At 37.5% G+C, this 15222-nt stretch overlaps 1 protein-coding gene across 1 annotated transcript in view; it reads left to right on the top strand.

Annotated features, from left to right (window-relative positions):
* PIP4K2A (phosphatidylinositol-5-phosphate 4-kinase type 2 alpha) overlaps positions 1-14860 on the top strand; it is a 119417-nt gene extending 104557 nt beyond the window's left edge. The window contains exons 7-10 of the mRNA XM_072854438.1: positions 5584-5697; positions 8982-9225; positions 10220-10323; positions 12188-14860. Of these exons, the coding sequence (XP_072710539.1) occupies positions 5584-5697; positions 8982-9225; positions 10220-10323; positions 12188-12268 (543 nt within the window). The 3' untranslated portion in view covers positions 12269-14860. The remainder of the gene's footprint in view (positions 1-5583; positions 5698-8981; positions 9226-10219; positions 10324-12187) is intronic.
* Positions 14861-15222: the final 362 nt, after the last annotated feature.

Raw genomic sequence — 15222 nt, 5'->3', positions numbered from 1 at the left:
CTAATAGTTAGATTGGAAGATGCTGCTAGATGTAACAAATCACTTCTTAGCTTTACTTTTCACATATAGTAAATTATCTGGTTTCTGAGAGGACAATTATAACTAAAGGAAGAAGGATTTTAGTGTAGGAGCACAGCAACAAGATTACTCAGTCTTGAATTAGTTTTTTTTTCTTTTGATGTCAGTAGGTAAAACTTCATTCAAGGTAGATCATCCCAAAATCTGAGCTATATTTTCCTGCTATGTTAAAATTGCTAATTTCAGAACAGCATTTTTTTACTCATTTCTTTTAGTGATTTCAATCTGCTTCATATGCTGATCTCACACAACAGACATGTGAAGCATGTCTTAGATTTCTCTGTGAAATGAATCTCAAGGCTGCATATACAGAGATTATAACTTTCAAAACATCACACTGCAATACATCGCAAAGATAGGAATAGACATTCAGAGTTCAGATTCCTATTTCAGCATTTAACCTTCACATGACACCAACCCCATTATTGTTTTTCAAAACAAATCACTAGTTTGCCTTTGTTTGTTTGGGGTTTTTTTTTGTTTTGTTTAAAAGTCTGGTTTCCATATGTTAAAAGAATTAAAAAAAATAAAAGGGGAACTTTGTCTTACATTTTTATATGTTGCATGTTCCTTTTGCAGCAGGAAGATATTAACCCTAGGGGTAATTCTGGATGCATTTCCCTGAGCACTGAAAAGACATATCGTTACTATTTTGGTACATGCTCGAATTCCTAATCCATCTACAACGTCCTGCACAATTTCTTTTGTTCTACAAAAATTCCTGTTACACGGGCTAAAACCATTCCAGTGTTCCCTCTCAAACCCTATTTTGGGGTTACAGCTCTATTTCCATTGCCATTTACAGTCCTGTGATGGCAAGTGGAGCTGCAGACCCTCGTTTGGTTAGAAACCCCTGTCTAGGACAAGGCAAATTGTACAACAAAAGTTTGGACCCAGCTCCCATAACTACTGGAGGGAAGAAGCTGCAGTCTTCAGACTTCCAAAGAAAGCTCTAGTTATTCTTCCATCTTGTAGATCTAGTGACTCCAGACTTCTGATTCAGTTCAAAACCACCTGTGCCAAATTATTGCAAACTGTATTTAGCATAATATCCTTTTTTTAAAAATACTGCCTTCCATATATGCTGGTGAGCCCAGTCAGTCTAAAGTTAATCTAACTTAGTTATTTTTTTTTAAAAAAAGGTGTATGCGAGCTGTGATGGAGCTATAACCATTCATCCACTGTGAAAAGAAGCCCAGGGTGTGGAACTTCACTCTTGGCAGATGTTTTATAACATTTTCAAAAGTTATAAACTGTAAGCCCAATTTTGCCATGATTAGCTGTGTGAATAACATGACTCCTGGCTAGTTCCAAACAAACAATAAGGCTGCTATACAAGATTTCTCCTACAACCTAATCTTTGCCTTTTTTAGGTGAGAAAATGCTGCCAGATTGTGAAGACAATTAGTCTTTTTCCTTTTTCAGTCCAAGACTAATTCTTATAACTGTCCTACAGCTGTTTTAGTGAGCTTCTTCCAAAATATTGGCATTAATGTTAGCCATTATCATTATTTTTGGTAATGATGCACAAAAATCCCTTTGGAAAAAAAAATTGCTAATCTTCATTTCAACATACTAGGATAGGATGCTGAATGGAGATGTGTTAAGACATCTGCAAAAACTATTTCCATGTTCATATAGAAATAAAACTTTACCTGGTTCTTACCTTTCAAGCATTTTTTTTTCTTCAAAAACAATGTCAGTGGGCTGTTTTACTGTAATTTTAGTTTTTGAATCAGGCTTGATCATTCTGTCATCTTAGTCAAAGAAAGCTTTATTGCTTTTCAGCCTTTTCAAAGGCAGTGAAATCTTCCTGCCATTAAAATTCTCTGTGACCATGGCAAACTTTGGAATGCAAACGTGACATGTGCAAATAACATGCTTTTTTAATAAATAAATACTTCATATTTGTAAAATCTATTGTGCCTTTCTTGCATCTTTAAGTAGGGGATTAAAAACGATGGAGATGGTTAAGAAAGAAAATCTATTATTAATTTAGTGGAAGTAGTTAGATGTTCATCTCCTGTGCAGCTCTTAAAATATTTAGTTCTTTAATGATAGTAATATGTTCATTATAATGAATTACATTATAGGAGAATCTTTTTCCAACAAGGATTTTGCTTCATTGGAAATATTTGAGACTTCATTAAAAATTAATAGTATCAATTATTTCATTAAAGCAAAGTCTCAATTTTTTCATTCAGATGGTGTTTTAAACTGCCACAATGTGGTTTTCTTTGTATTTATTTATTTCAGTGAGTGAGAAGAAAATGTACATATTAGGATTTTTCAACATGATCGTATATATTATGAATTTTAAACAACTACGAGAGGCCCTCCTAGTTGCTTATTTCATAGGTTTTCATTCCTAAATTCACAAATCAATTTTAAGACATGAATTTCAGTTGGAAGTACTATGAGAATCACTACTAGTGCTGGCTATCATTAATAATATTTGGGACTGCAACAGTATCGTAGGGCTATTCAGCTTGAAATAAATAGGGAGAATGATATTGCCTAGCACACCAAAAAAAACCTTTGTCTAATAACACCTAGAAAGAGGGAAGAGAATAGGCTGGGAGGCTTCATACAAATCATGTGGTGAGGACAACCACTGGCATGTGGCTTTTTAGCTTCAGTTTCTTATATGGGACCCCCTGCTTTTCTTTCTCCTTCCATTTTCTTCACATGCCTCGGTACTGGCTTTTAATTTATGCAGTTCTGCACTTGCCAAGTCTTCACAGCTACGGGCATTTGGGTGAAGAAGAATGACCTCAGATAAAAATCCTCAGAGGGGTTATTGAGGGCTGGGGGAGCCTGCACCTGAGGCAGTGAAGAGTCTGGCTTTTTGGGAAAGCTGATTCACTGTCCTGAATGTCCTTGGGAGTACCCCTTGGGTCTTGTGATGGCAGGCAAGAAATGCGGCTGTGTCAGCTTTGCTAGCTCACCTTTACTAAAAATAGATTAGAGACAAGGTTGAAGTAGAGTGTGGCACCTGCATGGCTGGCTTACCAGCTCTAGCATCTTCCAAAAAGACATTGCTTGTAATGTAAGTTTATTTTTACTGAAGATAGGACTGTCTTCAGTGGAGAAGCGCGCTTCCCCCTCCCACTGCCCGCCGGGTCCGAGTGGCTGATGCCGTGCTGTGCAGGAAGACTGTGGCAGAGCCTAGAGATGAACCTGCATCTCTGCATCTTAACCACAAGCACATCCTTCCTCTTTACCCACCCCCCAGCTTTAAACAGCATTAATAAGGGGTTTTTTCAGAGTTAATGGGTTTGTTTCACTTTACCCTCTGCCTAGTTGAATAAATAACTTGGATATACTCGGTGGAAAGATAATCTGAGGATTTCTTTTTAGTGACTTTGGGCTAGAAATGAAGGGAGCTTGGTTTCCTGCATTCTTTTCATTATCGTTTCATTTTAAATTTATTCATCCAAATCTCCTCCATTCTTAAGCATCCCACGCACTAGATTCCATCCTCTGGTGTTGGCAACATCCCTGGATCTGCAGTCCCGCCTCTGCAGAATTAGCCCTCGTCCATAGGACAGTTTGCTCGATTGTGTATGACAATCTCTACAGCTGTTATTCTGGAATGCTTATCTGATGTTTCCCCTACTCATTTTCATCCTAAACCGCTTACTGAGTAGACCAGAAAGAAAATCGATGGAGACCGTGCTGTCATATTGTAGTAACCAATTCATTGTGAGCTTCAAGAAGTGTCTAACGTCGTCTGTAAGTAAAGCAGTGGAGCACTGCAGGATGACTCCTCCATGGAAGGAGTCTGGGATGGATGAATGGTTATAGCTCCATCTCAGCTGCGTGGGGTTTTTTCCTTTTATTTTAAATTAAAATAAAATAGAGGGTCTCTATTAGAGGGTATGTTAATATATCAGAATGTTCTAGATGCACACAGTAATAATTCAGAGCAGCCAGACTAGGATCTTATTTTTTTCCAGAGTTCATAGGTGTCAGGATGCAATGGATTTAACATGGATTCATAACTATTAAAATGTTGTTAATTGCTTAAGTGGTTTTGGGCAGTTATTGGAAGAGAAGGGTAATTTTTCTAAACAAAAGCAGCATTGTGGGATCTTGAGCAAGTCACAAATTCCAGGTCCAAAAAATAAATTTGGACAGTTGGGGAACTGAGTATTTCGGCCACTTCTCTGCACAGCCCAACAGCAAAAAGAACTTTTGGCCGTTGTGAAGATCTATAAGGGCATTTCAGGGTCTGCTGTGATGCTCGCATTTTAATGCTGTGCTTTGCAGTATGTACATTTTGGAGAAGAGAAAAGAACCTCTGAGATTTTTTTCCTTACTGTGTTGTAGGAAGAAAATAAACTTTATGAAAAATACCTTCTCCAGTAAGGTTATAAGCTGCGTCTGACTAGTTAAACTTATGGAGGACCTGCCAGTAGGGTGATGTTAGTTGCCTTTTATTCCTAGTGGAAAGACTTTCAGATTAAGAGGAAATTATTTTACTCAAAGTACCCATTAATTCATGGTCATTGAGGGTTGCAGCACTTTGTTGTTCTGCAACATTTTCTTTGTAAAGAAAACCTGTTCTTCCCTACTACTTATTAAAGATGGAGGGCAGGGAGAAAGGCTGTTCTTTGCTCTTAATGGGCCAACTTTTTAAAGGCTCTGATTGCAGAAGCTACTATTACTTCTAGTTTGCTTGACCAAATACCCTGAAGCAACTGCTTTTTTGTTTGTTGGCTTGCTGGGTTTTTTAAGTAAACTTCCAGTCACTGCCCTCTGAAAACAGAGCCTGTTTGAGGGATCTTAGTACTGAAACCAGTGGTTACTCTGTCTGCACAAAGTTTCTGGCTTTCCTTAATGCCTTTGCAAATCACTTCATGGGAGAGTTAAAGATGAAGATAATCAACTAATGCTCCAACATCAAGAATGTTTAATTACTTATTTAAAAGGTAGTGGTCTTCTCTGGCATTTACCACTTCTAAGCAGCATTACATAATTCATGTTCACTTGATGCCTTTTAAATAATTATTTGGTATTACGCACTTACAAACATTCACAGTAGCTATGTAAAATGCAATCCAATCTGACTTCATCTATAAGATCTGATGCAATAGCACTTTGTTACGAGGTATAGATTGTGTTGCAACTTCACTTATTGCCAGTCACTTTGACAAACGACATCTTGCAAGAAGCTCGATGCAAATCAAGGTTCGATGCAAATCAAGCATTGAGTCAGAGATTTTGTGTTAGCTACATTTGCTGCATGCCCAGTAAACGTATATCTTCTAGGTCATTTACAGGAGGGATAAATTAAGCCAACGGCTCCGTGGGTGCAGTTACGGAGAGCTGCGTGTGACGGAGGTGCCTCTGCTTCCCCCGGAGCAGCAGCTCAGCGGTGCCCTCGCGGGTGCAGGGGAGCCCCCGAGGCACCACTGCCGGTGGGGGGACTGTGCCAGGCCAGCAGCTTCACCACACTCCTCTTTGCGATCCCGCTCTTACAGGAGTTTTGGTTTATTTTAGGCCAAAGAGCTGCCGACGTTCAAAGACAATGATTTTATTAACGATGGCCAAAAGATTCATATTGATGAGAATAACAAAAAGATGTTCCTTGAGAAACTCAAAAAGGATGTTGAGGTAAGAATGTGCCTGTTCAGTTATATGTGATTAAAACGTGTGGCAAATTACAAGTATCCTAGGAAACTGTACCTGTAATTCATTAATGAAAACTCTTGTTTATAAGACTGTAAACACTAAGTGCTTTAAATGAAACACAATTTAAACTTTCAGGAGTTGATCACTGCTTTTGCTGATGTGATAAATGGCTTGCTGTCATAGCTGGTTGCCATGCATTGTCCCTGCCTTGATGATGTGATGTTAAAATGATGGTACTACTTAGTACTTAAGCGCTTTACAAGCCTAGTACTTCCAAATGCCCCCAAGAGAGAGGTGAGTATTGTTAGCTGTATTTTACAGGTGGAGGTACACCAGAGCTGAGGCCGTACATGGACTGTAGTCCGTAACAGAGGGTGTAGCATCCCCGCTCACAGCCGTGCATGTTCTGTTTGTTTCATATTAGTAATCCAGTTTTAAATCATCCTTCGTATCGCAATAGTAGAGTGCTTCAGTAATTTGTATACAGCAGTTGGACTCATTATCTTAATGAAGTCTTTCATATAAATTTGTAATTGGCTGGATATAGTCAATACTCTAATAGAAAAGTGTTAATATGTGAATTTAGTGTAATATTTTATTATAACTGATTTAGTTCATCAAATAAAAGAAAATAAATATTGGGCTAACTAGTTCACACAGCTTGATTTCCGTTTCCATAATTGAAAATATTGTCACTAAACACAATATTTTGCAGCCCTTATACTCAAAGCTTAAAATCTGTTTTCCTTGTTGGAAGAGACCTGATAGCAAAATGTGTCTGTGACTTAATAAGACTTTCAGCTATTTATATCAAAATGGCTCTGTGAATTGACTTGTCTAGTTCTTCAGATCTGTATCTCATTAGTTGCACAAAACAAAATACTGTCACTTTAGAATTTACCCAATAATTTGCTTTTGAGGAAATCTAATTTCCCATCATAGTAACGATGAGAAATTTGTGGTGATGATAATTATGAAAACATAAATATTTTGTGAAATGTCAATGTGTGTTTATTTTATATTTAAAATATTGTGTGGGAAAACTGCTCTACCGATATCACAGCTCTAGAGATAAGTTTATTTGGGTTTGAGTTTTGTGCTCTTTTAACATGTGCTGCTGTTGCTGACTAATGCTTTTACAGTAAGTAGGTTGCAAACAATATCTTAAGTATGTGCAAGGAATGTGGAAGATACTATATTACCCCAGAAAGTGGATTGTGTACGATCGTCTACATCATTTACTGGTTTGTGAATATAATGGCAGATTCCAGATCCTGTCTTGAGAGGCAATTTTTTATGGTTTTGAAATTTATACAGAGCATTGTTAAATATCCATGTAAACCCCTAGCATGAAGTGATCTGGCACCTGATTTTAACAATGGCAAGCTGTTCTTTAACCTTGTTTTTCTTTTATTGGTTCTTCTGCCCTTGTTAGATAACTGATAATATACACTTTGTACCCAACGTGTAAACACTCACATTTCACTGCAATGAAAAGAAATGCACAACACTTAGCATATGATTATCTTATCACACAGTATTTATAGTTAAACATTTTATGGAGTAGTATTCTAAACTATATGACTTTATATCCGTTCTTGTTTGTCATTAAGTAAGTTTTGTTTCTATATTTCTCTCATAATCGAGTCTTATGTCCCCTTCCTGTGTTCAAACAGACAAATATCTATTACTGCTGTTTTGCTGTCCTCTTGTCTGTTTTCCTGCCTCTTCATTCCATTGAAAATGTCCTGAGAAAAAGCACATCAGGGTATTTTTTCCATTTTAAATCAGATGATCTTTTCCTTGTGCTGATCTCCCTAAGTCTTTTCGCAGTCAGCAGCAGCACACTTTTCTCTGAAGAGCTTTCCTCTTCTAATTTGCAGTTCACTCTTGTTCCCAAGAGTCTGTTCTCTTTCGTGCTTTTTTGTATGATTATTGGTAGATTTTTCTCCTGTCTCTCTCGGTATTTATCAAGTACCTAATGATATGCCTGGAGTCCTTCCACTCAATCGCATTTGGCCAATCTCATCTGTTCTTCTTGTCTATCATTGTACATCATCTCTTCAAACTTAGATCTCTTTTAGTCTTGTGAAGAGTCTTTTGCTTTATTATATTGAAATTATTAGAAACCAATTTCTTCTTTCTTCTTAAAACCTCTCTCAGTCTCACAATATTTCTTCTAGTACTTGACTTTACAGTCATTTTGTTATCTCTGATTCCTCTCTTTTCTCAGAATCAGGATTTTTACAAGCTTTAGTTTCTCATTTCCTAGTATTTTATACTCATCTCTTTCATCGCTATCACTATTCCAAAGTCTGGCTTAAATCCCTTCTCTGGTCTGCTCTAACTTCCTTTTTATAACCATTTAGAGTTTCTAAAAACTGAAACAATTTGTATTTTCAGCCTCTTTCTCTGCATACCATAAGCAAGGGCTCCACAAGTTCAAAATCACAGTATTGCTTTTAGGCTGCAGCACAGCTGTGCCCTGCCTACCCCTCACCCCCTTGAACTGTTTATCCCATCTTCCTGCTTTTATACCTGCCTTATTTCCATCCTCCTCTCTTAGCTTTCTGCCTTAGCCTGTTCCCCTCAACTAAAATAACACTTTGTCTATACATAAAGTGTATTCATCTTTCAGTTTGCTAAAAACTCCCATCCTCAGTCTTTATTCAAAACCACCCTTTCATTCACATTCATGTTTTGCTTATGTGATTTAAATTGTGAGTGTGTCACTGTGAAGGGAATATAGCATCATTTCATGTCTTCATGGTGTAAAACTTCACTACTTTCCACTGCAAGAATATTTAAACACTTTTTCACAATTCTTTAATAAGACTTAAAAGGGAGTGAGGGGACAGATTTAGCACCAGATCATAGCACGCCACACACCTGATAGCACAGAGGCCAGTCTGGACGCTGAGCGGTGACAGGATAGCCCTAATTGAAACACAAGACAGGAGTGACAGTCATCGGCTCACACAGGCACTGGTCTTCACTACAGGAAAAATTATTTTCCCCTGAGGATTTTGGGAGAGTGGGCTATAGCTTTTTTGTAATATAAGTTGCAAGTGACCTGTGTGCTGTTACTACATCATAATAAATTCAAGTATCTCTCTGATAGCTTTATCACTTAATCCTCCCTTTTGCGCTCTCTTAGAAGTGCCCGTTTTTCTTGACTGATGACGTCTTTGTGTCACTTCTCCTGTTTGTAAGTGGAGCTTGCATTTTTCAGTGATACTGATAAATTGCTGCTTATCACTTTCTAGTTCCTTGCTCAGTTAAAACTCATGGACTACAGCTTGCTGGTTGGAATTCATGATGTTGAAAGAGCTGAACAGGAAGAAGTAGAGTGTGAAGAGAATGATGGAGAAGAGGAAGGTGAAAGTGATGGGACCCACCCCATTGGAACCCCTCCAGACAGTCCAGGAAACACGCTGAACAGCTCGCTGCCTTTGGCTCCAGGGGAATTTGATCCAGCTATTGATGTTTATGGAATAAAATGCCATGAAAGTAAGCAGTAATAAATATTTTTCTGTGAAGATGTTTTGATTCTTACACCAGAATCCTAAAGTCTTTGTAACCCCGTAAAGGCAAAGTTATACTGCAAAATATAAATTCACTCTGCAGAAGAGGAAATGAGTTGTTCTTTGGTGCAGCAGAAAGCAGAAGACACCTATAATGCTCAGCATTGTTATGAACATATTTCTTAAATATTGTGATGTGTGGGGATGCAGTCAAATAATTCACCTACTACACAATCAAATCGTATACTGGCTTAGCTATTCAGATACAGCAGTTCTCAGTTAATTCATGGGTTTTTTCATCCCTTTCAGGAAATCTAGTATCAATAGTTGTTCTTTTCCTGGCAGGTAAGGTAACACTGTTAAAAACAGGTCTAGAAAGAATGAGAAAAGCAGCATTCCAAGTTATATTTTGCTTTTTTGGTTGCTTTTTGAAAATCCGTGCACTCATACCCAGTTTCTGTGTTCCAGCTAAGAAAGTCATCATAAGGAGTGCATAAGAAGCCTGAAACTGGGTTTGATGTTAATGTGTAAAACTAAGTATAACTAGTTACCTGTGGCTGTTCAAGACAGGAAAGTTATCTTTTTTTTCATAAGCATGTACATGGATAAATACATGTTTTTATTCATAAAGAAAATATGCTCTTGTTTGTTGACACAGGAGAATTACCTTTCATATAAAACTTTGTAGTTTTTCCACAAAGGAAGATGAAATCCACATTACTTTAAGTGAGCAATAATTGCTGTTTCTGTATGCTGGTGTTTTACACTCATTTAGGGGGTTTTGCATTATATATGAGTGCAGTTAAACTCTCAGTTAAGGACAGCTTGAGCCTGTGGTCTTTACAGATCTGTGATTCTGACTGACATTAATCTTTCTTAGCTGCTGATTGAGCCTTATAAAGTCTCCTTTGTTAGAAGGAGGACTCATGATTAAGATGTCTCAAAAGTCATTCTTACTGCCATATATTTGCCATTTGCAGATGCACCTAGGAAGGAAGTATACTTTATGGCCATTATTGACATTCTTACTCATTATGATGCAAAAAAGAAAGCTGCCCATGCTGCAAAAACGGTAAAGCATGGGGTAAGTATCTGGGTTGGTTTTTTTCCTCTGATTCCATTTATACTTCTGCATTTTTGTTGTTTAGTGCAATCATTAGCATAGTTCAGGAAATCTAGGAAAAGGGGAAATAGAATTTTTTCAGGTCTTTTTCTAGTTTAATATGTAATACAAAAATACAGAGTAACTGCTACACATTACATACTGAGAGTGGAATTCCCTTTTCAGCTGTATGCATAGCTTTCTTACCCATAAAGAACTCTAGTGAGATGCCTTTGTAGGACTTTGTCCTAAATCTGTGAGATGCACCTGATTCTTGCAAAGCTGTTCACCAGACATCCATATTAGTATACAGCTCTGTGAAAGCTGTTGTGAATCTTATTTCAGATGCAGGGCCCTAGTGATGGTTTCATTATTTGGTACAGCCTGTTGAGAGTTAGTTCTTCAGCATATAATGCGGCTCGCTTTACAAGACTTCTTAAAAAAAAAAAAAAGTACAATTTGCAAAATTAAGCATAAAATGTACATATTCAATACTTGGAGACCATTAAGTGAAGGCTTCTGTTTGACTGCCATGAATTTCTTTATTTTGACTGAAATTGCTGCTTAGCAGCAGACACCAAAGAACCATGGTGAAGCAGCCCAGTCTTCCAGAATTATGATTTATATCTACCGTTATCGCTTCTGTGGTGATTTAAGGTTCAAATTTCATACACTTTTAAAAAGAGCATAATGGTTCATGAGGCTAAAATCTCTCCTCTGTCCAAGTATCTAAAGGATCAGGGCATTGGGGGGTGGTGGTAAGCAAAGGGCTCAGGGCTTTTTAGTTTACAGTAGAGAGTGATATGGAATGCTCAGCAATAAGCCCTGCACAGGCCTGTAGAAGGTTTTTTTTGTCTCTCTCAAGCAATGCTCTCATTACCCTCTCTGCTCTCAGAGCAGCTGAAAGTTGATGCAGACCATATGCAGCCATTATCTGGCAATTAGTAATGAACTTTGAATGTAGCAGACTTTTAAAACTCACACTTCTGGCTTAAATAAGGGATAGAAGCATGTTGTAAATAACAACTATGATTATTAAAGCTGACTGTGATTAGAACTTGTTACAGAACATTACTTTGTACAACCATTTTGTTTATTTTGCTGTCTCCATCCTGAGCCACCTGACACTGAAGTTTGTTCATTAATTGCATGCATGCGATTTTCCCCTTTTGTAAAACAGGAAAAATATAAATACAAATGTGGCCTAAGGCTCTGAAAACCTCGAATAAAAATATGAATGGAATCATTACTTCATTGAAATAGCAATTGTACAGCTTATTCAGTGAGTCCAGATTTAAATGCATATATGTTGAAAAAATGTTACTGATTGTTAACCATATATTCCAAAATGTTACTGATTGTTACCATATAGTCCAAACCAGATTATTTGGCATTCAGATAGCAATATACATTACACAAGTATTGACACACCAGATTTGAGTATGATAATTTAGTCTTCTCTATATGAAGACACTGCTGCTCAGCAGCCCAGAATCTGTTGATGAATCAGTGGGTAGCATGGCTAAGTATGCAGTAGAAATTGTATAGGAGACTGAAGTACAATGAAAGTAAAGAGAAGTAAGGAAAGTAAAGAGAATACATTTCAGAAATGGAAGATGGGTGTCCTACAGTTACAGCGGTGAGTACCAAGTAGCACTGTACTCGTGTGAAACCTAAAAAGGCATCAGTAAGATTCTGCTTGAGGGCCATTACAATTTGTGTTTCTAGTGTCTGGTTCTGAGACTGCACATGAAATTAATGGAGTAAGTAACGCTCTCGGTGACGAAGCATCAAATAAAACGCTGGTTCTTCCTTCTTTCCTCTCCCCTCCCAATTCTCTGTATAGGCTGGTGCAGAAATTTCAACTGTTAATCCTGAACAGTATTCAAAGCGCTTCTTGGACTTTATTGCCAACATCTTGACGTAACCTATCATGTTACATAGGACAGACACGAGACCTGGGGACAGCAGCAGTGGCTACAAGTGTAGGGAAAAAAAGGAACTCAGAGAAGCGCTCATCTTGCAGAAAGCAACCCCTTTGTTTACATCTGCTGGCAAAGATGACTGAAGTGGGGTGGAGTACTCGCTTTAACAGCTGCCTGATATTCCCAGCATAGTTCTAGCTATTTCTGACTCTTCTGTGTGTGCAAAAAAAAAATTAAAATAAATTAAATAAATAGAACAGCTTACTCAGAGTGCACTGTGACAGTAATACTCTGATGCTACCAGCTGAAACAGAATAAATAAGCAAAGAGGTGTGGGGTGGGGAAGAGTAAATGCATGTTAAATTTACAATATTGATATCAAATTGTAAACTGTGGATCAGTTTATTTTTTGAACTAAAAAGATACATGACAGTATTCTTCATGATGATGATGATGACAATAATAATAAAAACCTTACTGCGAACGTTACACTTACACCCTGCACACTGGCACTCCTTAAAAAAGCAGCTGCAACAGCCCTTGGTGCCGGAGGCTTTTCCCATTCGGTTCCTAGCAGTTGGGCTTTTTCCTTTTTTTTCTCCCTCTCCGGTTTTTGTCTTCTTTTCAGAACATTGCATCAGGAAGTTCAGCCTCTCAGACATGTGAGAGCCGGCGTCTCTTATCTTACAAAGAGCTAACGTAATTCATGCTATGTGTACATTTTTGCTACAGTAAACTTACGTTAAGGGAAAACTTTGTTTATTTCACTTTGTTACCTGAAGTTTTCATTTGTTTTATATTCTTGCAATATAGGAACTAATAATGTTACAAGAGGAAAAAAAGCTTATCTGAAGAAGCGCATAGTTTTGGGCAATAGTAGCTCCATCTTTCACCCATCGTGAAAGATGTGCACACTGATAGAAATTCCATTCCCTTGTAATTTACTGGGAATTTGAAGTTTAAATGCTTATGTTGTACTGTTGAAACAGCGGTATTTTATTATAGATTATCCCTTGAAAAATGAACCCTGAATTTTACTGTTTACATTATTAGGAAAGCAGGGATATTTCTGAATTTCAGAGCCATGTACAATATATGACTTTTGAGTTTACATGTAAAGTTATTTTGCAGTACAAATGAAGTAATGTTTGTCATCTTCCAAGTTGTAATGTGCAGTAGTGTACTAAAGTGAATGTCTCGCTCACCTCCGTGATAGAGTGTTTCACAATAAAATGAGAAAGGATATTTCAGAGGGATTTTTCCCAAGGTCGTCTTTTAGCATCAAAATGACCTGTCCTACCATTTACTGAAGTTTGATTGTATAGTACATTGCCTAAAACTGTGCTGATCATGTTTAACTTGTTTAAAATTTTTAAACATCAACATTGTATTTCTTCTCTTCTTGTATTTCTCCCTGAAAGACTCCATGCTTGAAAGAGACAAATTTACATATGCTTAAAAGTCTATCTACTTATACACTGTGCTAAAGCTGTGCCTTTAAAATTTCTTTATTGAAATGGTTAGATTTCGTAGGCAACATAAGAGAAGTCAAGCCCTCCCCATCATCGTTTATAACTCAAATCAGGAGTGCCAGCATGCCTTCTCCATAACTAGTGTCGGCGCTGTTAAGCCTGCAACTGTGCATAACGTATGTAGTGGTTTACTTCAGAGGAGCCTATACAATAGCAACCCATTACACTCTCTTCAGCGGCCAAAGGCAATAGTATCCCTGTTGCTGTGTACTAATTTTTTTCTCCTTTCCCCTACCTTTCCTACAGGATTTTTTGTTACGTTTGACTTAGTGATGTCCGCAGCACTGTAATGTATGTGTATACTTTTGTATTGTATGTATTTAAATAAGTTGGTACTGTGGCTTGATATTTTTTTTGTCCCCTCCCTATATACCCCAATTGTCTACATTCTCGCCCAAGTTTCATTTTCTGAAGCATGCTGTGGCATCTTAAAGTATGAGGCCACAGGGAGACCCTGAAGTAAAAATGAGGTACACATACTTGGAGTACATATTTAATTGCAGCCAACGAGTGTACATTTTTAGACAATTTTAGATATTTACAGCAACGCATTCTTTTTGTCTGTGTAGCAGTTTTGTCACTCATTCTTGTTGATAAATTGTTCATTTGGACAGGGCAAGGAAGACTCATTATTGTGTATGTTAGTGCTTAGATTACACTCCAAACATGAGCAAGGCTTTATAAAATAAAGCACTTTGATGACTCACTAGGTAAATCCTTTGTTCTTGTGTTTCAACTATGGTTTTGATCGCTTACAGATGAATTTTGGATGTTAAAATGGAACCTGTAGCCTATATCGCAAAGGAAAAAATAAGAAGACACTTAAAACTTTTTCATTAGATTTTACCCTGCTTCTTCCATGCGTACTTAAAGTGGCTTGAAACATAGAGCCTTTGGGTTTTGGGGCGTAGGCTGTGCTCTGAGAGCAAATACTGAGGTTTGTAATTGATGATTCTATGGATTAAATCCTAATATTACTACAAAAACAGGAAGATCGTCCACAATAGTTAATTGATAGAAGGATTGGCAGAACTTCACTAACGTGTAAGATCTTACGCTAAACCAGTTATTTAAAAAGTACTTGGGAATAAGCCCAAACAATTCATGGGGAGGAGGGAGGGCTTTCTGTTCTAGAATTTCAAGGCTTTGATTGTCAGGGCTTTCAGCACATGATACAGCCTGTGCTGCCATCGTGGGCAAATGGCAGAAAAGTGGGTTTTTGTCTGTATTCTGACAAACTTTTAATTCTCTTAATACATTTGTCACTTTTCAGTTCCTTTCAGTTTATTGCACAGATGTAGCAAGACAATATTTTCAGCAATATTTTTACCTGTAAAATACATGACAGAATTCATGATAAAGTAGACATTCTCCACAGGGAAGATGGTTGAGGAGCTATTCTATTAAAAGTAGGTGAAGTGATA

This window comes from Ciconia boyciana, chromosome 2, assembly GCF_034638445.1.
Source record: "Ciconia boyciana chromosome 2, ASM3463844v1, whole genome shotgun sequence".
NCBI lineage: Eukaryota > Metazoa > Chordata > Aves > Ciconiiformes > Ciconiidae > Ciconia > Ciconia boyciana.
This window is presented reverse-complemented; position numbering and strand designations above follow the sequence as displayed.